This window comes from Poromitra crassiceps (assembly GCF_964638095.1).
Source record: "Poromitra crassiceps genome assembly, chromosome: 19".
NCBI lineage: Eukaryota > Metazoa > Chordata > Actinopteri > Beryciformes > Melamphaidae > Poromitra > Poromitra crassiceps.
Window position 1 is genome coordinate 23,243,825 of NC_139646.1, and position 24,649 is coordinate 23,268,473.

The following is a 24,649-nucleotide window of genomic DNA, read 5'->3' on the forward strand; positions in this document are numbered from 1 at the left end:
AACAAAAGAAAGTAAATAACATAAGACGTGTAACCAAACAACTATAGATTCTATACAGTCCCATGGCAATGAGAAACACCTAGTTATCAGTTATTATTTGATGTGATGTCAGCTCTCTGGCTCCATAGTTGATCAGCTGCCTTCATCTCCTCTGTGGTGCATAACCTTAGGCTGCTAGGCTCACTAGTTAAAGTTAACAACTAAACCATTAATAAGTAAACCATAGTAAGCATCGTTTATAACATATTACATAGAAGCACTGCTTATACAACATGAAATTAATGAATGAAACCGGGACAAGCACGCTTATCTTTACACAGTTTATCATTCTGATATGTCATGTGAATTCCTTTTGCAGACAAGAGGATAATGAGTTGTGTCACTTAGAAGACTTATTTGCTTTTATTCTATATTACTCAAAAAAGAACAGACATGATTGATTTGTACAAATTAGGAGGGAAGTGTTTCAACCCTGACTATATTTGGCTCTTGAAGACCACAACACCATGCCAACCATGCCATCACCATGGCAACCATGCCATGGTACAAACTAACAGACAGTTTCGATGAATGAAGCTATTCTGGTGTGGAACGTGGATGCCATGTCATTCATTCTACTTGCAGGCCACATGTGGCATACAGTACATCAATGTGTGTGTTTAGGATACAAAACTAATGTTTTCAGGGCTGTGGATCAAATGAGTCGATGCCTCGTACTTGCGGGCCACGTATCCCCGGCACCAGGCCTGGAAGCTGATGATGACGTCAGTGATCTTCATGTCCCTCTCCTCCTCCAGGTGGGCCAGGACCCCGGCTCTGAAGAACACTTTACTCTGGCCAATGCGGAACAGGTTGGGGTCCAGCTCCAGCGCTTTGATCTGAGATGGAGGAGAGACAGTGACTCACTCTCCTGGTGCTCAGACTCAGCTGGTGACTTTTAAGACTTATTTTTCGGTCTTACCATCAGCACACAGGCCTGTTTGCCATCCATAAAGCCTTTGGGAATGGCACTTGGAGTGAGGATCTCATACCTGAGAGACAAGGAAACAGTTACAGGAAGAGACAGGGAAGCACTTACAGGAAGAGACAAGGAAGCAGTTACAGGAAAGAGTATTTCCAGAAAATGTACATAATATTAACTTATTACTACCACTCACACTGCTGTATACAAGCTATTATGCATGTATGTATGTATGTATGTAAGCTATGTATGTAAGCTATTATGTATATCACATTTTCACTTTTTACTCAATAGTACTTGACAAGGATTGTAGGAGAAGGCACACATTACTGTATTGGCTACCTAACTTATATTCTATGTTATCGTTTCTTTTTATGGTATATTATTCCTATGCTTCGTATAATGTCCCTATGTTTATATTATTCCCTATCTGAGTGTGAAGCAACTGTAGCATGACTCAATTTCCCCTCAGGGATCAATAAAGTTATTCTGATTCTGATTCCAGAGGTACACAAGTCTCCCTTCAAATTGTGGATTAAGGAAGGCCATTTTAAATGTAAACCATCTAAATGCAGTAAAAGGTACAAAGGTCTAAAGCTAAGTCTAAAACTGAAACAATATGTAAAACACCAGAAATGAGAGTAATCTGCGTATGCATGTGTGTATCTCCTACTGTTTTTTGTTTTACCTCTGTCTGAACTCCTGGAAGACGATGCGGTTGGGGAAGCCCTGTCTGCAGATGCGGATCCCCTCTAGGACTCCGTTACATCTCAGCTGGTCCAGAACCAGATGAGGCTCCAGCTTACCGGCCTGAGGAGGAGGCAGATGCACACAGTTACCATTACAGAGTTGTTCATTGATACATCCTTTTATTAGTAGTATTAGACTAGGCGCTCATTTATAGCGTGCCTCTGCCTCACACGCTTTGCGTGAGGTGAACAGCATATTATCAACCTTCAATCCTTTATTTATTCATACTACTAAATAATATGTAATATATGGACCTCAAATATAAAATACAATAATAGTCAAGTGATGTCATATGAACTCATATGTTTTAGTGAGTCGGTCTCAAGAAGAGGCTTTTTTTTCTCATTTGCCTCTAGAGCTGGAAGGGTTACGATCAAGCCCGGATTAGCAACTATATGGGCAGGGTGAGTGCCCTGGGGCATCAGCATCATGATTATGCGATGATTTGACTGTCTTTCAGAGGCTGTAGCGGGCTAATTTTTAAAGCTAGAGTGAGGGTCCTGATATCATATGAAACTAGAAGACCTAAGGCATCCAATGATACCAACCATGACATGCTAGCTTGTCAGGAAGGGGGGTAAAGACTGCTCCAGATTTAGACAAAACTTTGGCAAGGGAAGAATGGGCATGGCCATATTCAAATGAATCCCTTGACCTGTCACCTCAATATATCTGAATAATAATGAGTTCTATGGGTACGCACAAGTCTCCCTTTACAGACATGCCCACTTTATGCTAATCCATTTTCTTCTTCCAAAAAACATGCAATTTTTTGCATGCATTTAATAATGTTATTTTTGCCTATTCTGAATATTTCTGCATATAGGACCCCTAAACAATATTGGAATTGCAGAAATTGAGTGTGACTGGAAAGCTGAGGCTCTTGTAATATGTGATGCTGTTAAGTCTCCATCATCTACATTGTGTCTTGTGTCTGGTATGTGTGTGTTGAGGCTCCACTTTAGCAATACAGTCATGTAAATCTGTGGTATTTATTGCCATAGTAAATTTCACTTTTTTACGCACTTCAAGTCTGGGTCACCCTGGGGCATCACACTGTGTTAATACGGCCCTGGTTACGATCCCCAGCATTCCAGAGCCAATCATCTCTCATTCTTCTCTTCTTTATTACTGCTGCCTCTCTAATGTGCAATAGAGCAAGTATGCCAACGCACATTATTGAGTCACCACATAAAGTCGCTCTCCCTCGCCACCATTTGAACACCTGTCATAAAGAGTGTCCAGTGTTCCCTCCTACAGCAACATAAAGACTCGTGTGTCAGCTTTTGGCAGCAGCTGCACCTTGGGGGGTGATGTTGTGGGTGCATTCTGTACCTTCTTCTCGTGGTTGGGGATGATGCATCGGACAAAGTTGGGGTTGGTGTTCCTGAGCGTGGCCATGAGGTTACCCAGCTGCTCCTTGTACAGCTGGCCCACGGTGCGGAACATGCCTTTGCGTGTTTTGAACGCGCCGTGCATGGAGTCCGACATTCCCGCCACCTTGTCCAGGCCAACAATACGGTCCACTGTGAGGACAGCAGGGAGACGTACATCAGAGAACAACCAACCCATGTTTCATCGGGGTAATCGATGAAGTAATCTAGTGAGTCCAAGTAGTCTAAATCTATGTTTAAATATACAGAGGAAATTAAGGTACACGTTTAAACGTCAAATTGAGTTACACTTATGGATGACAAATAATTATCTTGACTGCAGCTCTGTTTGTTTACCCGACACCAGATGGCCTTGCTCTTCCAAAATGTAGGTGTAGTAGTTGCAGTAAATTGCTAGGTAGGAGCAGCATTACACTGGTAATGAACTAAAAAAGGTACTTACTGTCTCTCCACAGGTCAGCAATAAATTTATCTGTAGACTGGTTGAGCAAAGTGGCCACACACTCATTCAGAGGATCCATGTTTTTCATCAGCCACTCATCGGCCTTGTAGTCCACCTGCACCAGAGGAAAATATCATTGATCAATTATCAGTTTTCATCATTTAGATGAAAACACGGAGGTCCATCATAACATTCACGCTATCCCAAACAATCTCCCTTTATTTGGTGTATGCCTTAATGCCCCATCTTATTTTGAAGCACATTGTAAGCATATAGATTTGACTTAGGTTATCGACCAATTCAACAGTTCATCCAAGAAGGTCATCTGTAGTGAGATGATTACTTATAGGCATAATGACCTTTCCAGCGTAGTGGATAATGCAGAAATCAACGTCATCCTTGAGTTTCTTGGGCTTTTGGAACTTGGAGCTGCCGCCCTGCTCCTGAACCACCTTCTCCACAAAGCTCTTGTCAGTGGCCTTGGGGAACCAGCACTCCTCATCCAGCAGGGCCAAGATGCCTGGAGGTCCAGCCTGAGAGGAACAACAGCCAGAGGAGGATTAGTCAGTCAGAGGAGCACTAGTCAAAAGGAATCCTGTGTGTGTACAATGCATGCTTCAACTTGCATGGGACAACTATTTGCCACTAGACACTAGGAAGTATCATCTGCAGGTAGCCTGAAAGCAATCCTTAAGCTGAAGTGTCACTCCAAGTTCTAGTGTATAAAGCTTGGGGAGCAATAATAGCTGTGGAGGGAGATGTCTTACATGTTTCTCGATAAGGTCGATGCAGGGCTGCAGGTCGAGGCCGAAGTCGATGAAGCTCCACTCGATGCCCTCCCTCTGGTACTCCTCCTGCTCCAGGATGAACATGGTGTGGTTGAACAGCTGCTGCAGCTTCTCGTTGGTGTAGTTGATGCACAGCTGCTCAAATGAGTTCAACTAGAGGAGGAGAGAGAAGAAAAGGGTTGATGAGAGGGAGAGTGCAGAATTGACCATCAATTTATTATGTTTTAATTGTGGAACTATTCTCAATGATGAAAGAGAGAAGGTATAGAACGTATCTTGAGTATAATACATCTGTGGTTGGAGAGGCAAAGTGCAGTATCTCTCAAACCCTAAATCCCTTACCTCAAAGATCTCAAACCCAGCGATATCTAGGATGCCAATGAAGGAGGCTCCCTGTCTCTTGGTCTTGTCCAAGGCCTTGTTGATCCTCATGACCAGCCAGCGGAACATCCTCTCATAAGAGGCTTTGGCCAGAGCCTCAACAGCAAACTCGGCCTGCTCCTGGGTCTGGGCCTTCTGGACGTAGTCCCTGCCAACCTGGATTACATGAAGAGAAATCAGATGAAACAATACTTCAATGTCATACTTTGATATTGAAATTTGCGTCTTGCCTCAAATTGTATATTTAAGTTATTTACACAGAATCTCTTTAAAATTGTCTCACTGATTGATTAATTTGTGCGTTCATTTGTTTTCGGTTTAGACACTGAATCAATTAAGAGAGGATGGCATGTTAAAGACACTGCACAACACTTACTCACAAAATGGCGTCAAGTGACAGACAAGAACGATAAATGGGCATCAAGAACTGTATGTGGCTATAGTATAACAGTTAATATATTATCTATTGATACCATTGATTGGAATGGAATCATCATATATTCCTACAGACCTTGATTCTCGGGGACAGGATGGCTCGTGTGAAGTCAGTCACATTCATCCCCAGCAGATGACAGACTTTCTGGGCAGCTGGGGGTAAAAAACACAGACGGATACAGAAAAATACAGATGTTATGTTGGAGGGTGAATCGGTAGCTAGTGAATGAATTTGAAGGGTTCGAGTGAAGGCAGTGAGAGAGAAGGTGTGTGTGTGTGTGCATGTGTGTGTGTGTGAGAGAAAGATTCAGAAGTGTTAAGACCAAAACATCCAGGTTTCAGAACAGCACATACCCTGAAGCTGTCCGCCTTCTAAACACCCTTCATCTTACACACTAACTGTACAATTCAGATAATGCACTTGTAGCACTTTCCAGGGGGCTACATTGCACTTTAAACACTATATAGTGTTGCTGCTCCCCCTTCCTATGGTGTTTACAGCGTTGCAGTAATGTATTACGATGCAGTATTGTCAAATCATGCTCTTTCCATTGTTGTTTTGTATTGTGTGAATGCATGACTTTATGTGCTGAGTCTTTGTATGTGAGCTCACTAAGACAAATCCCAATGAACTTGTTGACATGGCAAATAAATCTTGAATCTTGAAAGTGAGAGTGTACCGGTGTCATCAGGCATGGAGGCCTGGTCAGAGTGACGCTCCTTCTTGAAGCTCATATTGCCCAGCTGCAGCACGGCCGACACCACCTTCAACAAACCTGCCCGACAAACAGAGAAGAGCTCAGTGTGTTTTGGTGAGAAGAAGGAAGTGTGACACTCAGGAAACGGTTGTCAACAATGAGTGAGTTTACACGGACACTAATAAACCAATCATTATGGGATTTCTGGAGTTAGCCGATTATTCAAGCGGTCACGTCAACGGCATGAACCGATATGCTTTATCGGATAAAGGCCGTTATCGGATTATGAGAAATCTGATAATGATTCCGATTGAATTCAGATCAGATTATTGCCAGTTACTGATTATTTGTGTGCATGTAAACGAATGACAGCAAATGGACAGTGAGGCCACAGCTACCAGTTCTCTCCTCTTCTGGGATGCTCATGATCTTGAAGGCATCCCAGGTCTCAGTGAACATGTCCTTGTCCTGCTGGCCGGGGATGGTCACGTTGCCGTTGGACAGGAAACGGTACTTGCTGTAGTCCTCCAGACACAACTCAGCTAGGCGAGGGAGAAAGAGGAGAGGAGGAGATTATTCATGAAAATTAACTGGGAACAGTTGAACTGAGGGAGTTTTACTCTTGCGTTTACACAGGACTGATCAAATCTGCATGGCTTGGATGCAGGAGAGTGTAACCTCAGGATGACACAGTTCCTGCTCCACTAACAACTGAGAAACGGGAAGCTCAGATTTCAATCATGGCGGCTTAGCACTACTACTTCCTCGTGTATGAATTTCACAAGGATTTGTGCTTGGTGCAATGTCTTGGTTCTTAACAGTGCATGTCTCACCCAGTCAATACATATACTGTATGCCCAGTTCTGTGTATTTGTCAAGTATAATAGAGAGGCAAAGTGACAACCTACTTCCTGCTTCAGCACTGTACCAGAGATTTTCATCCTCCATTTATTTTCCCATAGACATTTCGTAAAATGCTTATAACAATCGTTTTACTTGTTCAAATCAAATGACTCAGATATATTTTGAAACAGGAGAGACCACATAACATTTCACTCAGACCAAAACGTAAAACAATTGCTGATTTGAAGAAAAATATTTTTTCGATGTTTTTTTTTTGTTTTGGTCCGAGTGAAATGTTCTATGGTCTCTCCCGATTCTAAATATAGCTGAACCGTTACGAAATAAAACGATTTTCTATAAGCATTTTACAAAATGTCTATGGGAAAATAAATGGCGGATAAAAATCTCTGGTACAGTGCTGAAGCAGGAAGTAGTAGGCGGTCACTTTGCGTCTCTATCCACCTTATTTTTGAATGCCCCACTGTAACAAATAATTGTGGGTACAAGGTCTGGTTTAACGTGACTTATTGTTGCAGCTTGCCATTTCCTTTCTTATACTCGGCTGCAGACCCGAATTATAAACCGGAAACTGGAGTACGTTATAAAAGTTATAAATATAGTCATGTCATAAACAACTAACCAACGCTGGGGGTCCGTATGGAAACAGTGTTACTCGTTAAATCAATTTGGTCATTCAGTGGCGTTTTACTGCCATGTAAAGTAACTATTACGCTAGCCGCTAGCATTAGCCACAGTAGCCGACTACTCACAATGCATTACGTTATCCCAGCACCCGAACGACACGGCTGTAGAGCAGAATGGCTCTGCTGTAAAATCCTCATAGACGTTTTTTTGTCAAGTTAAAACCATAGACTGTAAAACAGTCTATTACACCGGAAGCGGAAGAAGCACCCATCAGGCATCATGGCAGCTAGAAATAAGGTGGATAGGGATTTGTGCTCTAATCAAACGTCTACTCACAGCGCATCTTGTCCCCTGCTCCTGTCAGCATGTAATAGAAGACATGGAAGGCCCTCTCGTCTTTAGCTTGTCTAATGGCTCGGGACTTCTCCAGGAGATCTGACAGCGTTCCCGTCAAGGACACACAATGGCAAAAGAAAAATGCAGCAGAACAACAGGATATTTAAACGCAGTACAGAAAGAATGAGAAAATAACAGCAGCGGCGTCATTGAAAAAGATACAAGTTTCAATGTTGGCTCCGACAATGTATCCATTTACATCAAAGTTGATCCTGATGAATTTCCCCTACAAGAGAAAAAGAAAATAGCAGAATTGGACACTTTGACACAAAATTATGTTGTGATAGTATTTTACTAGTGTGATAGTATTTAACTAGTGTGATAGTATTTGTGATAGTATTTTACTAGTGCTAAATGGTGTTGTGATAGTATTTTACTAGTGCTGAGCAGCACCAAAAATTTGATTTCTGGTTGCAATAGAATATTTTAAGACCGGATGGAATTAGTTTAAGGCTGCTCTTACGAATCGGGAGGAGTTGTCGTTCTTGACGGTCTTGGCGTTGCCGAAGGCTTCCAGGATTGGGTTCGCCTGCAGCAGCTGCTTCTCCAGTTCACCCTGGCAGAGAGAAGAACGCGACAACAAACTTTAGTAGGCCCCCCCCAACGATCCTTCATCAGGACAACGTGCATTATTAAATCATGCATTATTCGTGTAGCATAGCGGTTATTTCATTGCTTCATACACACGCAAGCTCTGATAATGTGCAATCACTCATTAGGCTCGTAAAAAATAAAGAAAGTCAGGCTTCACATTCAAAAGAATAACCTTGGGGGTTGTTATCATTTCCCAATCACACACACACACACAGAATCCTGCACATTCCAACAGACATTCCCCAGGCACGGCAAGCCCACTCAAGCACAAAAGCCGTGTAAGACCATCCCTGTCCATGCAGGCAGGAAGAAGAGAACACAGCGAGAAGATCGCACGCGGGTTAGCCGAGGATCCCCCAGAGGAAATGCACTGTAACACCATGGACGAGGCGGGTACAAGAGTTTACAACAAAGACCATTTCAAGACTGACCAGATGGGGGGGGGGGGGGGGGGGGGGAGGAGGGGGGACAATGGCTGCTGGCTGGGCGGAGTGGGATACCTCCACCGAGTACCAAGGTGGAGTTCAGTGTTTCAGACAGATCGGTAGATAGGGTTACCGCTCAACTGCTCTGGCATGTCACTAGGCAGCTCACCGCCCCAAGGGAAACACCCATTCAGAAGGTGTATCTCTTTCTTTTTTTGAACCCGTTTCAGACTCGTTATGTCGGGAAAACTATCTGGTCAATTAAAGTGACTATGCAAGTCAAATCTAAAAATGTCATAGTCTTGCCACATTGCATTGATGAATTCTTGTTATATTATATTAGCCACAATCCCTGGAGACATTTCCCTCAATAGCCAAGGCAGGGAAAGTGAGATTTTTGCTGTTAGTAAAGTAGTGCATGAGCAAAAAATAAAATCCGACGCCAAATGCTTATGGAGTCAGAGGGATGCACTCACATGTGACAGTACCGCACTGCCCTAGAGAGGGGATGAGAAAAACACATGGAGAGAATTTAACACATTTAATGCAACTGAATTGTACAGATTGCATAACCGTTAAAAAGTATACCTGCTGCCAGCTCCATTCAGAGCCACAAATGAGAAATGATTCATGGAAGCTTTCACAGACACTCGAGGGAAGATGCTACACACAGGAAATACAGTACACACACACACACACACACACTACCACACACACACACGCGCGCGCGCACGCACGCACGGCTTCACTTCTGGTCACTGCTGAGAGGCGAGGCGGGCAGGTCCAGGCCTGAAAGAGGAATGTTGGGTAGAGAAGCACGGAGGCTAGGAAGTTGCAGATCGGTACTAACACGCAAAACTACAGAGGAAAGGGAAAGAACAGAGAGAAGCCAGGAGAGTAACAGCGAGTAAGAAAAAGACACGGGTGGCCCTGATGCGCTCACTCTTTCTTTGGGTATTTTCATATTAGGAACATGCCAGAGTATGATTGCCCCCTTCTCCAGCTTTTCACATTAGTAATGTTGTTCCTTTATCGAGTACTCGTATAGCACACTCTCATACAGTAGGTGGTGGTATGCACCTAGTTGGTTTGCGATCGGCCAATAAACACAAAGAAGAAGAAGAGTAGGCTACACTTGCCTTGCTAAATGTCCCCTGAATCAGATAAATCAGCTAAGCATTACGTCCATACTTGCCTGGGTTGAGTGGGTCCAGACCTTAGAATCAGCCCACAGTTGACTGCTTATGAGTTTGATCATTCAGTCTGATATCGGCTAAAACCATAATGCTATTTCTTTGTGATCTAGCAATAGCTTGTCTTAAAAGGACAATTTTGGTATTTTTCAACCTGGACCCTACTTTTTATGTTTAAGGAAATCATCGGTTTCAATTATTTCTGAATTGGGTCCAGTATTAACCCAGATTGACCAGCACTCATACAACCCCACCGGCTTCCAACCCCAAGACACGTCCAAATGTGTCTGTAGGAACGTCTGACCAAGCTGGAGGTATTGCTACCGGGAATTGAACCCGGGTATCATCGGTGGTAGGCGAGTGCGTTTACCTCTACACTATCCAGACGCCCCCTTTACACTATAACATTTAAGTTAGTGACAGTATAGAAAACAATACACAAATTATTGACCTCTTGTAGACCATAAAAGTCCAAACCATGGGATAACTGGTCATCACATTGTAAAGAAATAGCAGTCTACCTCCGTGTTTTGGTGCAGTTGTGTTCACACGCCCAAACCGTTCTCAAGACCACCTTTTCACGTGGACGCAGGACCGGTTTGTTGATCCATCCCCGGGTACGGAACACAGTGTTCACACCAATCAAACGAACCGGACATTGGGGTCAAGTGTGCTCGGAACTGGGCCTGGGCCCCTGATGTGAAAGCGACCATCATCTTCAGAGAGGAGACACCATGGGGAAAGCAGCAGGTGGAGGGAAAGAAAGAGAAGGACCAGCGGGAGGTTACTGACCTGATCTTTCTTGGACTTGAAAGAAGAGGCAACGTGGGCCAGATACTGGATCACTTTCTTTGTGTTTTCTGTTTTCCCTGCTCCTGACTCCCCTCTGTGGGGAAAAGACCAAACATACAAGGGTAAAATTAAGATGCGGAAATGTATAAATAGATGTCGAAATGGTTTTAAGACATTAAAAAGGTATAAAAAACAAAGAATGTTGAATTCTCATAATTACAATGTAACTGTTAATACCGTACATATATTTTTACCGAAGAAATGAATTGTACGAGACTATATCTACAGAGGCAGATGGGCTGTAGTAATGTTAAAAACGAAGTAATAACATGTATTTCATTCAGCATTATAAGGCTTTGAATAAAGTTTTGAATGTGAAGTGCCAGAATCAGTATTTGTACTAAAAACAACAAGCACACCAGATACCTGGCCCTATGAAACGTTTGTATGCAGTATTGTAAATAAATAAATAATAATAGCCTAATTCAACTAGAATTAGAAGAGAGAAAAGTGACCTACGTGCAAAGGATGGACTGGTCCTCACGATCTGGTAAAGGAGGAGATCAAGTGGGATGATCAGGATCATGACACAAGTTGACATCATTCATAAACAAGCAGTTGAGCCAGAGCTCAGTGATGGTTTGTCATTGTTGTTTTTGCATCAGAATGCATGTGTTTACCCACTGCGTGGGTGCTTGGTGTTTGTGTATATGTACTGGTGCTTGTTGTACTACTGCCAAATGATGTGCAATACCGCCACGGCCCTTCTCTTACCCTGCATCATGCTCCTGTAGGACATGTCTGTGATGGCTTCTCCTACCCTGCATCATGCTCCTGTAGGACATGTCTGTGATGGCTTCTCATACCCTGCATCATGCTCCTGTAGGACATGTCTGTGATGGCTTCTCATACCCTGCATCATGCTCCTGTAGGACATGTCTGTGATGGCTTCTCCTACCTGCATCATGCTCCTGTAGGACATGTCTGTGATGGCTTCTCCTGTGATGGCCTCTCCTACCCTGCACCATGCTCCTGTAGGACATGTCTGTGATGGCTTCTCCTGTGATGGCCTCTCCTACCCTGCATCATGCTCCTGTAGGACATGTCTGTGATGGCTTCTCCTGTGATGGCCTCTCCTACCCTGCATCATGCTCCTGTAGGACATGTCTGTGATGGCTTCTCCTACGCTGCATCATGCTCCTGTAGGACATGTCTGTGATGGCTTCTCATACCCTGCATCATGCTCCTGTAGGACATATCTGTGATGGCTTCTCCTGTGATGGCCTCTCCTACCCTGCATCATGCTCCTGTAGGACATGTCTGTGATGGCTTCTCCTGTGATGGCCTCTCCTACCCTGCATCATGCTCCTGTAGGACATGTCTGTGATGGCTTCTCCTGTGATGGCCTCTCCTACCCTGCATCATGCTCCTGTAGGACATATCTGTGATGGCTTCTCCTGTGATGGCCTCTCCTACCCTGCATCATGCTCCTGTAGGACATGTCTGTGATGGCTTCTCCTACGCTGCATCATGCTCCTGTAGGACATGTCTGTGATGGCTTCTCCTACGCTGCATCATGCTCCTGTAGGACATGTCTGTGATGGCTTCTCCTACCCTGCATCATGCTCCTGTAGGACATATCTGTGATGGCTTCTCCTACCCTGCATCATGCTCCTGTAGGACATATCTGTGATGGCTTCTCCTACCCTGCATCATGCTCCTGTAGGACATGTCTGTGATGGCTTCTCCTACCCTGCATCATGCTCCTGTAGGACATATCTGTGATGGCTTCTCCTACCCTGCATCATGCTCCTGTAGGACATATCTGTGATGGCTTCTCCTACCCTGCATCATGCTCCTGTAGGACATGTCTGTGATGGCTTCTCCTACCCTGCATCATGCTCCTGTAGGACATGTCTGTGATGGCTTCTCCTACCCTGCATCATGCTCCTGTAGGACATGTCTGTGATGGCTTCTCCTACCCTGCATCATGCTCCTGTAGGACATATCTGTGATGGCTTCTCCTACCCTGCATCATGCTCCTGTAGGACATATCTGTGATGGCTTCTCCTACCCTGCATCATGCTCCTGTAGGACATGTCTGTGATGGCTTCTCCTACCCTGCATCATGCTCCTGTAGGACATATCTGTGATGGCTTCTCCTACCCTGCATCATGCTCCTGTAGGACATATCTGTGATGGCTTCTCCTACCCTGCATCATGCTCCTGTAGGACATGTCTGTGATGGCTTCTCCTACCCTGCATCATGCTCCTGTAGGACATGTCTGTGATGGCTTCTCCTACCCTGCATCATGCTCCTGTAGGCCGTGTCTGTGATGGCGTAGATGTGGGGCGGCATCTCGTGCCTCTTCTTGCCCTTGTACATGTCCACGATGTCCTCGGTGTAGATGGGCAGGTTCTTGTATGGGTTGATCACCACACAGAACAGACCTGAGTATGTCTACGCAAGAGAGAGAGGGAGTGTCAGAATAATATCAAAGAGGTGGGTTGTAACATCATGAAAATAATACAATCTGTTGCAAAGAGAGAACAAGAGAAAAACATGTGTTCATCCAAGATCACATGGGCCATAGACGTTTGGACCAAGTTTATTCCCTATTAATATGTTTCTATATATATATATATATCTTTAATTTACAACTATAATCATTTTAATTAATTACACCACATAATATTTTTTTGGAAATTAAATATTGATTATGCTATTTGAATAAGTATCCAACCCCTTTCACTTTGGCAAAGCTCAATTCAAATGGTCCACTGCAAAGAATGTGCTAGACAGAAGCTGCCTTGGTCTTATAACTACTCACTGATCACTTCATAAGGAACCCACCATACCAATACTGGGCTTTCAGCTCAGTGTCAAGCGGCCACCAAAGTGACATGCGCCTTAAGGTTTGACGTGTTGCCTCCTCAGATACTTAGACCAAAGTTGTTGTTTTTCACACCTTCTGTCTTTGTAAATTCTCGAGACCGTTTTGAGATCAGCAGAAATGACGGGTGTCTGGCACCAGCAACCGTGCCGTGCCACAGTCAAAGTCGCTTATAGTGCGAGTTGCATAATGTCGCATTAGTTAGTTTGTTCGGCCATAGTTACCCACCCACAATGCTAATGACCAGAACAAAAGTATATATATATTTTTATATGTAAAAAAAAGTTTATAGCGTAAGGTCAACTTTAAACACAAAAAAATGCTGTCTATGCTATCACATTGAAAAGGTTATTATGAAGCAATATTTCATCACACATGAATGCAAGTGGGTTCTTCGGATTCACAAGTCTAAGCTTTGTAGCCATACCCAATGTCTACAGATATAGTTTTATTTCTGTGTCATGCACCATATTCATTGTGCCCAGCCCGTATGGGCTTACAAGACACAAATCATTCAAATTCAACAATACAAGCAAATTAACAACCAAGTTACAAAAAGTTCAAACATAAACAAGACAAGACAGAGTCATATATTCAGATAAACAACTTCTCCATTCTGAGTTTCCAAGCTCTCCCAATAAACCTGGCCAAGCTGAAGACTTCATCTCTGAATAGCCATTCCAACTTAGCATCATCTCCTGACCAGAATAGTTCAGGTTTCTTATTTTGCATTAACTGAAATAGAGGCAATCTTGGTTCCTCAATTCCATGACTATTTAGGTACCACATTGAGCAGAAATTGAAAAAAAAAAAAAAAAAAAAAAAAAGTGAGAATAATATATTTTCACTAGATGCAGAACAGTGTGTCTTAAGGACCCTATAGCTCTTAAACCCTCTGTAGCTCTGGCTTCATCTGGCAAAAAGTAAACAGGAGTCTAGAAACTAATGGGTGACTACACGGTGGCTACGTCCATATTTTTCTATACATGATATCCCACCCCCAACTCACGTAGATGAGGCCTGAGTAGTAGCGGTCCTTGAGGTTGTGCAGCACCGAGGCCTCGTTCAGGCAGGTGAGCTCGGCCATGTCCTCCACCTTGCTGAACTTGGGCGGGTTCATCTTCTGGATGTCGTCCTTGTTGACCTTCACCTGAGGTCAGCAGAAAAGGGAAACTTGTCAAGTACTTCCTGGAACGTGACTGAGCCACATGAAATCAGAAAAAAGGTAATTGTGTAACTGCCAAGTAGTGTTAATTTTGTCGGCTATTTTTTTAATTTGGTCTTAGTCCTGTGTCAAATGTCCTGTTAGTTTTTATCATATTTAGTCAACCTCATCCTGTTTTTATAAGTTTTAGTCGACTAAAAGTCTGAGTATTTTAGTCTCATCTTAGTCAAAGAAAACCATAACTATGTTTTCTCTCGAATTTCCAAACTCATTGGAAAGATTTATTAATCTTATTATGGAATGGTATTAAGGTTTGAACGTGCAATACAGACACAGATTTATCTGTTTAACTGCTTCTTTTCTTCTGATTGGATTTCTTCCCAATCCGTTCCTCCCTAACATTTTCGTCTAGTTTTTATTTGTTGACGAAAATGTCAATAGATTTCATCATCGTTTTTGTCATCACAACATTGTTTTTATTTAGTTAACGTCTAGTTTTCATCCGTGAAGATAGGTAGTCGACGGAAAAAATGTGTCATAGTTTTCGTCAACAAAATTAACACTGCTGCCAAGGTGAGTGGGAAAACTGACTTACCAGCCAAAGGTCAAACCCATAGACTGTAGGTCAAACCTAGCAGCATGTGTCTGATATTAAAGGGATAGTTTTTTTTGGAAGCCTAACCCTATTTGCTACTGTACTTTACTTACCAATGATGATGTTGATTTCTCAGCACAATGCATGCTGTTCCTCATACTAGCTCCTGATAGTTAGCCGCACAAACCAATACAAAGTCAATGGGGTCACGCTCCTGTCTGTGCAAGCTGACTGAGGCTCACTGAAATTTCCTCCACAGTGCACACACACACACACACACACACACACACACACACACACAAAGTACATTTCAGTGAGCCTCAGTCCGCTTGTACAGACAGGAGTGTGACCCTATTGACCTTGTATTGGTTTGTAGCTAACTATCTGGAGCTACAGTAGTATGAGAGGAACAGCATGGATTGTGCTGAGAAAGGAATCTACCAATCAACTAGCCTGGGTAAACCCAGCCCCCACGTGACCTGCTCTCAGAGTTCTCAGTCACTAGCGTGAGCAGGGTCAGTCTGAGAGCAGGTCACTGGGGGCTGGGTTTACCCAGGCTACCAATCAACATCATCAAGTTGCAAATCGGGCTAGGGTTCCAAAAATCAGAAGTATCCCTTTGATTTTAGAGTCCTGATACAACTATTTTGTGGTCCTCACCTTCTTGCCAGAGTCGGTCAGCTCCACCACACACTCCTCCCCATGCTCCTCCTTGACGGAGCCGGCCTCGAAGCCCAGCTTCTCAGAGGGGATCCACACCAGCTTCTTGGTGGACCAGTCGGCCTGGGCCAGAGGGTTGTTCACCCCGCCGCGGTCCCCATACAGGAACTTGTCTGCGTCCGTCATGGTGGCTTTAAGAGAAAGCAAGAGGGAATTAATTATCAATTCTGCAGCACGTTTTGGCTAGACTGTTAATAAACCTGACTTAAACCTCACTCAGCTCTAGACTGTGAATAAACCAGTGATGTAATAAATCCTTCCTTGTATGGGCCAATAGCACACATTTGCACGATGGCGCCTAGGTGGGTGGGCGGTGTCTGTCTGTCAGTCCAGAGTCTCCACCCCTAGCCACCCTAGCCTGGGTAAACCCAGCCCCCAGTGACCTGCTCTCAGACAGACCCTGCTCACTAGTGACTGAGAGCAGGTCTGAGAGCAGGCTGGGTTTACCCAGGCTATAGCCACCCAGTCTCCACGTGGCGTCCATGTGTAGACATTATAGTCTGTGACATCACGTTGAAGGCTGGCTTCACCCAGGCTACTCCACCCCAGGAAGTATGTGCGACATTTCTAGTCTTCTCTAGTATAAAATTGGCTAAGTGGGTGGGTCCTGCTATCTGTGTGTCACTCGAGCAACTGTGATGTGATCAGTCACTCGAGAAATTGTGACTTCATCAGTGATGTCACTCGAGCAACTGCCATGTCACGGGCACTCTCCAGAGTCTCCACCCTAGAAATCGAGTGCGCGTATTCAATTTAGATAAATGTCACACACTGTAATGGGGGGGGGAATTACCAAATCACAAAGCAAACTAGACTTCTGTGTGATCCGAGAGTAGCCTGATATTCAGACTGAATCGTCAACCACAACTGTGGAGTGGGCGTGGCTTCGAAGGTCTGGAGCCGGGCTAATCCGAGAGTACACAGCATTGAATCTTCACAGTCTCCAAAAGTTCCCCATTTACAGCATGTGAAGAGAAGTGTGCTTACTTACTGTCACACTCGCATTGTAGTCGCTAATTCTGTAGATTGCTAATCTGTTCTTATTTGACAGTTATTGTTCTGTAGTGAATTCAATTTGTTGTCTTCCGCTTTGGCGATGTGTGGCATCCCTGTGTCGTGCCAATTAAAACATGTCACTGAAGTCAAAATATAAACATGGAGGGAAAGACATTAAAGTCAACCCAAACACCCAAAGCATGTTATTCAGGTCACTGCTATAACACATTAAAGTCAACCCAAACACCCAAAGCATGTTATTCAGGTCACTGCTATAACTCCTCTCCGGGCTATTTAAGCATACAGGTGTGTGAGCAGAGTTACAACTTAGTCAAATACCATGGTTACAGACAGGTTCTCGTTTCCTAGGTATGCTTTCGAAAGCGCACGCACTCACGGTGGTGAGTTAGAGCCAATAATTATTGTCAAATATTAATTATGTCACTGTATGATCTGAGGGGCACCGCAGTGTAATAAACAGCTTCACCTGTCCAGTCCCAACTGGCCTACATTCCATCCTCAGCCGCTCATTCGAATGGGAATTCCACAAATTCCCGACTCCGTCTCCCATTCCTTTAGCAATTAACACCACCCTTATCTTCGGATCCGTCCTTTCCGTCAGGAGCCTGTTAACTGCTAGGTTCAAAACACCAGATATCGCGTGCACCAGAAGCTCTGCTGACGGCCAGTGAAGCTGGCTCTGTGCACCAGAAGCTCTGCTGACGGCCAGTGAAGCTGGCTCTGTGCACCAGAAGCTCTGCTGATGGCCAGTGAAGCTCAGCTCTGTGCACCAGAAGCTCTGCTGATGACCAGTGACAGTGGCGTGCCGTCCATTAGGCGAACTAGGCAAATGCTAGGGGCGCTTGAGCCGTTAGGGGCGCCAGAGAGGGTAAAACTTTTTTTTTTTTTTTTTACAAATACTTTTTCATGATAATAGGCCTACTATTATTTTACAATAGTAGACAAAAATAAGCAGAACAACGTCTTAAGTCTTTAAATAATAGTGAAATCATTTTTCTAATTCTGGCTTTCTGGCTGCCTGGGCTGCAGCACTTTCACCATGGTCCCTAATCCATACCACCCCACCCCCTGCGCGGCCGCGCCCCCTTCTACCTGCTCGGAGCTTTTTCCCCAGAGTGGGGGAAGGAAGGGCTATTCTGAGCCTGCACTGCAGTGGTGGAATTAGCTGCAATATCATTTTTATTATATTTTCTTTGGGGGGGGGGGGGGGGACCAGCAAAAATCTTGCCTAGGGCACCAACTTGGTCAGGCACGCCACTGACCAGTGAATCTGGCTCTGTGCACCAGAAGCTCTGCTGATGACCAGTGAAGCTGGCTCTGTGCACCAGAAGCTCTGCTGATGACCAGTGAAGCTGGCTCTGTGCACCAGAAGCTCTGCTGATGACCAGTGAAGCTGGCTCTGTGCACCAGAAGCTCTGCTGATGGCCAGTGAAGCTGGCTCTGTGCACCAGAAGCCTCCAGTTGCCTCGTATGTAATGGGGCAGACAGAGGGATGCCTTGCTTCAGATCAGACAGTCAGTGAGGAATGTCGGGAGCAAGTCCGGGCAGAGAGAGAAATGTCATTATCTCCAACCACACCCTGGAGGAAGTCTGCCTTGTCAGGAAAAATATAATTAAAATGCCCTTAAAAGATAAAATACCATCTTCATCCAACTCCTCTGTTTTCAGCAGCTGTTGTCGTGCTTTTTCTCATTGTGACTTGTGAATAATGTGGAATTTTAACATTATGCAGGTGTAGTATAATTTTCCAAAGTATCATAGCTGTCTACCGTAAATTCCGCACTATAAGCCGCACCGGAGTATAAGCCGCACCTGCAAAGTTGACTGTTTTTTACATATATAAGCCGCACCGGACTATAAGCCGCGGGTGTTTTAATGTTTTTTTTTTTTTTTTTTTTTTTTTTTTGTGTTTTAATGTTTAATTACCATATGTAAGGGTTCATGCACAGAGGGGATTGTCGGGAAAGAGATGGCTGTTTGAGGAAGCTCCCATTTATTAACATTTCAACAAAACAACATAACACAACACCACCTGTGTTGTGTTATGTTATGTTATGTTGTTAAAAGAGGGCAAGAGAGGAAATTAAAACAGAAGTGGATTTATAGTTAGAAAGAGTGCTAAAAAAAGAGAGTTTTTTTTTTTTTTTTTTTTTTTTTAAATCCATAGATAAGCCGCACCGTTATATAAGCCGCAGGGGCCAAAAAAGGCCAAAAAACGGGAAAAAAGCCGCGGCTTATAGTCCGGAATTTACGGTAATTATTTATTTAAGGTTTCATATCCAACAGTGAAGACATGACAATTTAAACCAAGGCTGTCAGCAACCTTTTTAAGTCCCTCAATCATCATCTGACCCATCACCCTCCTCCTCTCAGGTACAGAACTGATAATGCCTAGAGGGAACAGGAGACCAAGTGTGAGGAGAGAGACACGCATGGAGAGAGAAAGACTAAAATCGTTTGGATTTTAACGATTCTGATTCAGCTTATTGATTCAGGTTCTTCTTAACGATTGGCGATTCAGATTCTTTGAGGGGGGTGGGGTCAGGTCACAGGCTTATTTCACAGGAAAGATAAATAAACAAATACATAAATAACCATTACACAAGTTACATTGAGTCATATTCGTATTATCCATGGAACCGGTTCTTGAGGCCCAACCCAACCCGAATAAAGACAGAGCGTGTGTGTGTTTATAAAGAGAGGGATAAAGGGATCAGTACATAAGGTGTAATCTGCATCTCTTAAATTCGTGATGTGCTCAGACTGGAGAGCAGTGGGCGGGGGTGAGGAGGGAGGAGAGGCCTTTCGATTGGTTCATCATGTGCCAGGTAGCAGACACCTAACTCACACATCCTAAAGGAAAAGTGGGGCCTGCTTTTCTTGCAACAACTTTAAGAGAAACTCCAGAAGTCACATAAGACGAAAAGCATCACACAAGAGGTTGAATCAGTGACACTCAACCCGAGGCTCCTTTATGGCTCTTTTAAGTCCTACTTAAAATAAAGAAATAAATAAAAATCTAAATAAATAAAGGGAGGAAAGGGACTTAATGTGGCATTGATTGAGTAGGGCAAGGTTGCGTACCACTGGGCTAAATGTATGACTAAAATACGGCTAGCCACAAGTGATACCATAAAACACTGAGCCTAAACAAAAAAAAACTGACCGACTTGTCACACATTCACATGTGCTAACTTCCTCGGGAAGTTGCACAAACTGCCTTGCCGCACATTTTGACACTCTGTGGCTCGAGATAGTTACACTGCTTCAGTCTTTAGTTAGCTCCATTCTTTAGTAGCACCAACTGGTATTCTCATCCAGATAGAATGACAATGCAAACCTAACCCCATCATCAACAACATCTCCTCCAGCCTAGCTCCTGCACATGGCATCATATATCCAACATTCAGAGCGGATTGCACTGACGATGACCACCTAAGCCTCAGGTTCCAAAGGATTTCCAGTAAGGAGGATGTCACCCGGCATCTCATGACCAGCTTATCCATGTCTGGGCCCAGTGAGAACCTCAGCAGATCCCTTCACCTGGTTAACCTAAAGCTTTGGGAGTCTTCTGATTTAGTCAGTGCAGATGGATTGCCATTGTGTGCATTATCATCTAATCTGAGGCTGTGGTGTGTCCCCCTCGGGCCGCCCGTGTCTCCTCTGCACTCCCTCCTGTCCTGTTCCTGGCTGCGACGTCAATCCCTGCTTTACATGGCTTCCATCAAAGACAGAGACACACAATGGCCCCTGTAGTGACAAAGCCCTGCCATCTGCAGGCTGGGAGGGCTTTGGCGGGGTGAAGGATGGATAAGGACTGAACCATGTTCCGGTACAGGATAGGTAGACTGCAGGAACTTTGCCGTTACATTAGGGAAGGGGCAGTGATTACTGAAGGGTTTGGCCCCTGGGTTCCAGTGGGGTGGGCTGTTCTGCTTGGGAACGAGGCGGAGGAGGTGGACTAAAGTCAGCTATATCCTTTTAGGGTAAAGAGGCTGGTCATGTCGTACTTGCGCTCATTTCATTGGCCAGCAGCATTTATAAAAGGCGGATGAGCTTGTTGTATGGTAGTTCCTTGGATGCATTTTGATCAGTAATGCTTTTGCAGGTGGTGACTAGAAATAACTTGTACAGCACCAGGCCAAGAGAGCAGAAGTATCTCCACAAGACATGCCTAAGCAATCCATAGACAAGACACTAAAGCCAAAGACTCATTCTTCATTGTGACTTGAGGCTAATTGTATATCCTGAGGGCAGATGCACATCAGGGTGTGTTATGGCAAAACGAACCTCCAAGGTACGAGAGTCGGCACCAGGTACATCGAGTCAGTGCAAGGTACGAGTCAGCGCCAGGTACATCAAGTCAGTGCAAGGTACGAGTCAGCGCCAGGTACATCGAGTCAGTGCAAGGTACGAGTCAGTGCCAGGTACATCGCTTGACAAAAGACCAAACAAACCCGGGCACATTAGAGGCCTGGCCTAACTAACCTGAACTAGGCAAATACCACAAGAACTGACCAAGACCATTAGGCTACTGTGAATACTGCATTCAAAATATGGCTTTGAAGTCAACAAACAGCCAGGCATGTTTTTCCTGTATAGCATGTAGGAGGTTAGACCATCAACATAAGGGCTGATAAAATATGATACTTTCTGTCTAGACCCTAAAAAGGATAAGGCTCAGCAAATAAATGTATGTCTATTATGAACTAAAGCTTTCAAATTTCCCCATTTTTCGACCCAACAGCACCTTCTCATCTCACGTGTATCTACTTGTATCCTTTTCAATTAAAAGGGTGTTTGTAAAGGCAGGAATGAAGTGGAGAAACTTCATCGCTTTTTCTCTCTCCATGCAATAGGGTTGTTTTGATCTGTGTCAAAAAGTAGCCTATCAAAAGTTTTGACGCATTTGAAGTGTTGCTAGGCCCTTTAGTGACTGTCTCCTTCTCCTCGCTGCTTGCTAAGCAGCTCCAAAAGGGGCCAAAGTGATACTAAACGTTTTAATAGTCCGACATAATGCATCAGGATTACACTGGAGACAATGCAGTGACGTTGATTTAGCACTTGCTTTGAGCACTTGCTGAACACCCAGGCACAAAATAACAAAACACACCTAGCTATTCACCTGTCTAGACTCTCCCCACTGTTGCCTACTCTAAACTTTCAGAATAACGTTATACAGTCTATCTCTAGCTAAACGGTGGGGGAAACATACCTGCTTTTCAGCTTCAGGCACAGTAGCGCTCGGTTCGTCTTCCTCTCCGTGTGTGTTTGCAGCAGCCACTCGACGCCACTCCTCCACACAGACACGGAGTTGCACAAACAGCGAGATACATCTAATTGCAGCACCGCAGAGCCAGCTGGCTACGCCTCTTGACACGGTCTGGCTACGCCTCTTGACACGATCTGGCTACGCCTCTTGACACGGTCTGGTATACACATCACCCTTCAAAATAAAATACTCGTTATTTTTCTCTTGATTTAAAGAATTACAAGAACAATTATGCTTTCTATCTTCCACACTGAGCGTAGTTAGGCTCGTTTTCAACTCACCCAACACATTTTGTTTTTCATACTGTATATTTTATGGATTTGGAAAATGTTTCTAAATCATTTTTAAAGTTTGTAGACAGAGTAGAGTTTTGCTATACAGTATTTACATTTCTGTATAAAATATTTGGTCAAAATAATTACATTGTTCATTAAAAATTAAAAAATTTTTACCTTCAATGAATATTCAAAATTTGACAGTTTCAAGTATAAATGGTGGTAGTGCATCAATGCTATATTTAATCCATAAATAAAAATTAATAATATAAAAATAAATAAATAAATAAATACATACATAAATTCAAAATAAATGAATAAATAAAAATAAATAAATAATAGGCTACAAAAAATAAAAAATAAAAATACATAGCTAAAAAAAAAATCAATAAGGTCTCTGCCTTTATACACTGTTCTCAAACTTTTTCATGTCAAGGTCCCCTAAACTAAAACAAATTAGACCACATGGACCCTCATTCGATCATATTTGATCAGGGTCCCCCATCTGATATTAGATGTTTTATTAGGAGATAGTGTGTGGCACCCATGGCCAACATTCTGTCATTGTCAACACAAAAACAGCCCTATATTGCAGCAGACAGACAGACAGACAGACAGACAGACAGACAGACAGACGGGGATCACAGACAAAGCTGTCTGTAGCAGGGCTGAGCAAGTGGACCTGGCTGAAATATCAGTTCTGGAATGAAGGTGAGTAACGTTATTTCGGTATGTTTTATGTTTGTCATTTTTATGTTGTCCTCTCCATGTGGCCATGCTTGCAAACTTATATCAGCTATAACAGATGTGTATGTTACATTAATGTGCTTTCAACAGGTAGACAGACTGTCAATATCCTACTTTCCGACTTTCTGTCTGTCTGCTCGACTGTCTCACTGTCTGCCTGTCTACCTGACTGACTGTTGTCAGACTGACTGCCTGTCTACCTGACTGTCTGTCTACCTGACTGACCATCTGTCTGTCTCACTGTCTGCCTGACTCTCACTGTCTGCCTGTCTACCTGACTGACTGTCTCACTGTCTGCCTGACTGTCTGCCTGTCCCACTGTCTGTCAGTGTCTGAACTGACTGTGTGTTTCACTGTCTGCCTGTCTACCTGACTGACTGATGTCTGTCTGCCACTGACTGACTGACTGACTGACTGTCACACTGGATGTTATGGTCTTCGTCACCAGTGTCCGGGCCGGCCTCCTGAAAGGTTCCGCCTGTGTCGTTGGTGTAGAGGGCGTACAACAGGTGTAGAGGGCGTCCGGGAGGCAGGGCCGAAGGGTGGAGCAACCCTGGACGATGGCCCGGACACCAACGACACAGGCGGAACCTTTCAGGAGGCCGGCCCGGACACTGGTGACGAAGACCATGACGGTGGCTGGGCAGTGCAGAAAGCTGGCGACTAAGGATGGGCAAAAACAAAAGGGGTCAGACGTCACAGCCCTAAAAGAGGCCTTGATTGTCATGCCTGGCCTAATGTCAAATTCAAAGCAACAAAGCTATACACTAAATTACATAACATCCAGTGTGACAGTCAGTCAGTCAGTCAGTCAGTGGCAGACAGACATCAGTCAGTCAGGTAGACAGGCAGACAGTGAAACACACAGTCAGTTCAGACACTGACAGACAGTGGGACAGGCAGACAGTCAGGCAGACAGTGAGACAGTCAGTCAGGTAGACAGGCAGACAGTGAGAGAGTCAGGCAGACAGTGAGACAGACAGACGGTCAGTCAGGTAGACAGACAGTCAGGTAGACAGGCAGTCAGTCTGATAGACAGGCAGACAGTGAGACAGTCAGGCAGACAATTAGACAGACAGACGGTCGGTCAGTCAGTCAGTCAGGTAGACATGCAGTCTGACAGACAGTCAGTCAGTCAGTGACAGACAGACATCAGTCAGTCAGGTAGACAGACAGTGAAACACACAGTCAGTTCAGACACTGACAGACAGGTAGACAGGCAGTCAG

General features: G+C 44.1%; 1 protein-coding gene across 2 annotated transcripts in view; it reads right to left on the reverse strand.

Moving 5' to 3' along the window:
- LOC310794130 (myosin-9-like) overlaps nt 1-24,649 on the reverse strand; it is a 40,871-nt gene that overhangs the window by 15,041 nt on the left and 1,181 nt on the right. Inside the window, exons 2-22 of one of the 2 annotated variants that reach the window (XM_083656030.1) lie at nt 22,344-22,447; nt 16,052-16,242; nt 14,641-14,781; nt 13,042-13,198; nt 11,257-11,284; nt 10,738-10,831; nt 9,229-9,249; nt 8,197-8,289; nt 7,896-7,959; nt 7,674-7,772; nt 6,248-6,391; nt 5,832-5,927; nt 5,228-5,304; nt 4,678-4,872; nt 4,315-4,488; nt 3,907-4,080; nt 3,548-3,662; nt 3,047-3,237; nt 1,650-1,771; nt 962-1,031; nt 718-878 (exon numbers count right to left, since the gene is read on the reverse strand). In XM_083656030.1, the coding sequence (XP_083512156.1) occupies nt 718-878; nt 962-1,031; nt 1,650-1,771; nt 3,047-3,237; nt 3,548-3,662; nt 3,907-4,080; nt 4,315-4,488; nt 4,678-4,872; nt 5,228-5,304; nt 5,832-5,927; nt 6,248-6,391; nt 7,674-7,772; nt 7,896-7,959; nt 8,197-8,289; nt 9,229-9,249; nt 10,738-10,831; nt 11,257-11,284; nt 13,042-13,198; nt 14,641-14,781; nt 16,052-16,237 (2,402 nt within the window). In that variant the 5' untranslated portion in view covers nt 16,238-16,242; nt 22,344-22,447. Of the gene's footprint in view, nt 1-717; nt 879-961; nt 1,032-1,649; nt 1,772-3,046; nt 3,238-3,547; nt 3,663-3,906; nt 4,081-4,314; nt 4,489-4,677; nt 4,873-5,227; nt 5,305-5,831; nt 5,928-6,247; nt 6,392-7,673; nt 7,773-7,895; nt 7,960-8,196; nt 8,290-9,228; nt 9,250-10,737; nt 10,832-11,256; nt 11,285-11,511; nt 11,523-13,041; nt 13,199-14,640; nt 14,782-16,051; nt 16,243-22,343; nt 22,448-24,649 lie in introns of those variants that run through there. The other variant, XM_083656031.1, reaches the window with a different exon arrangement.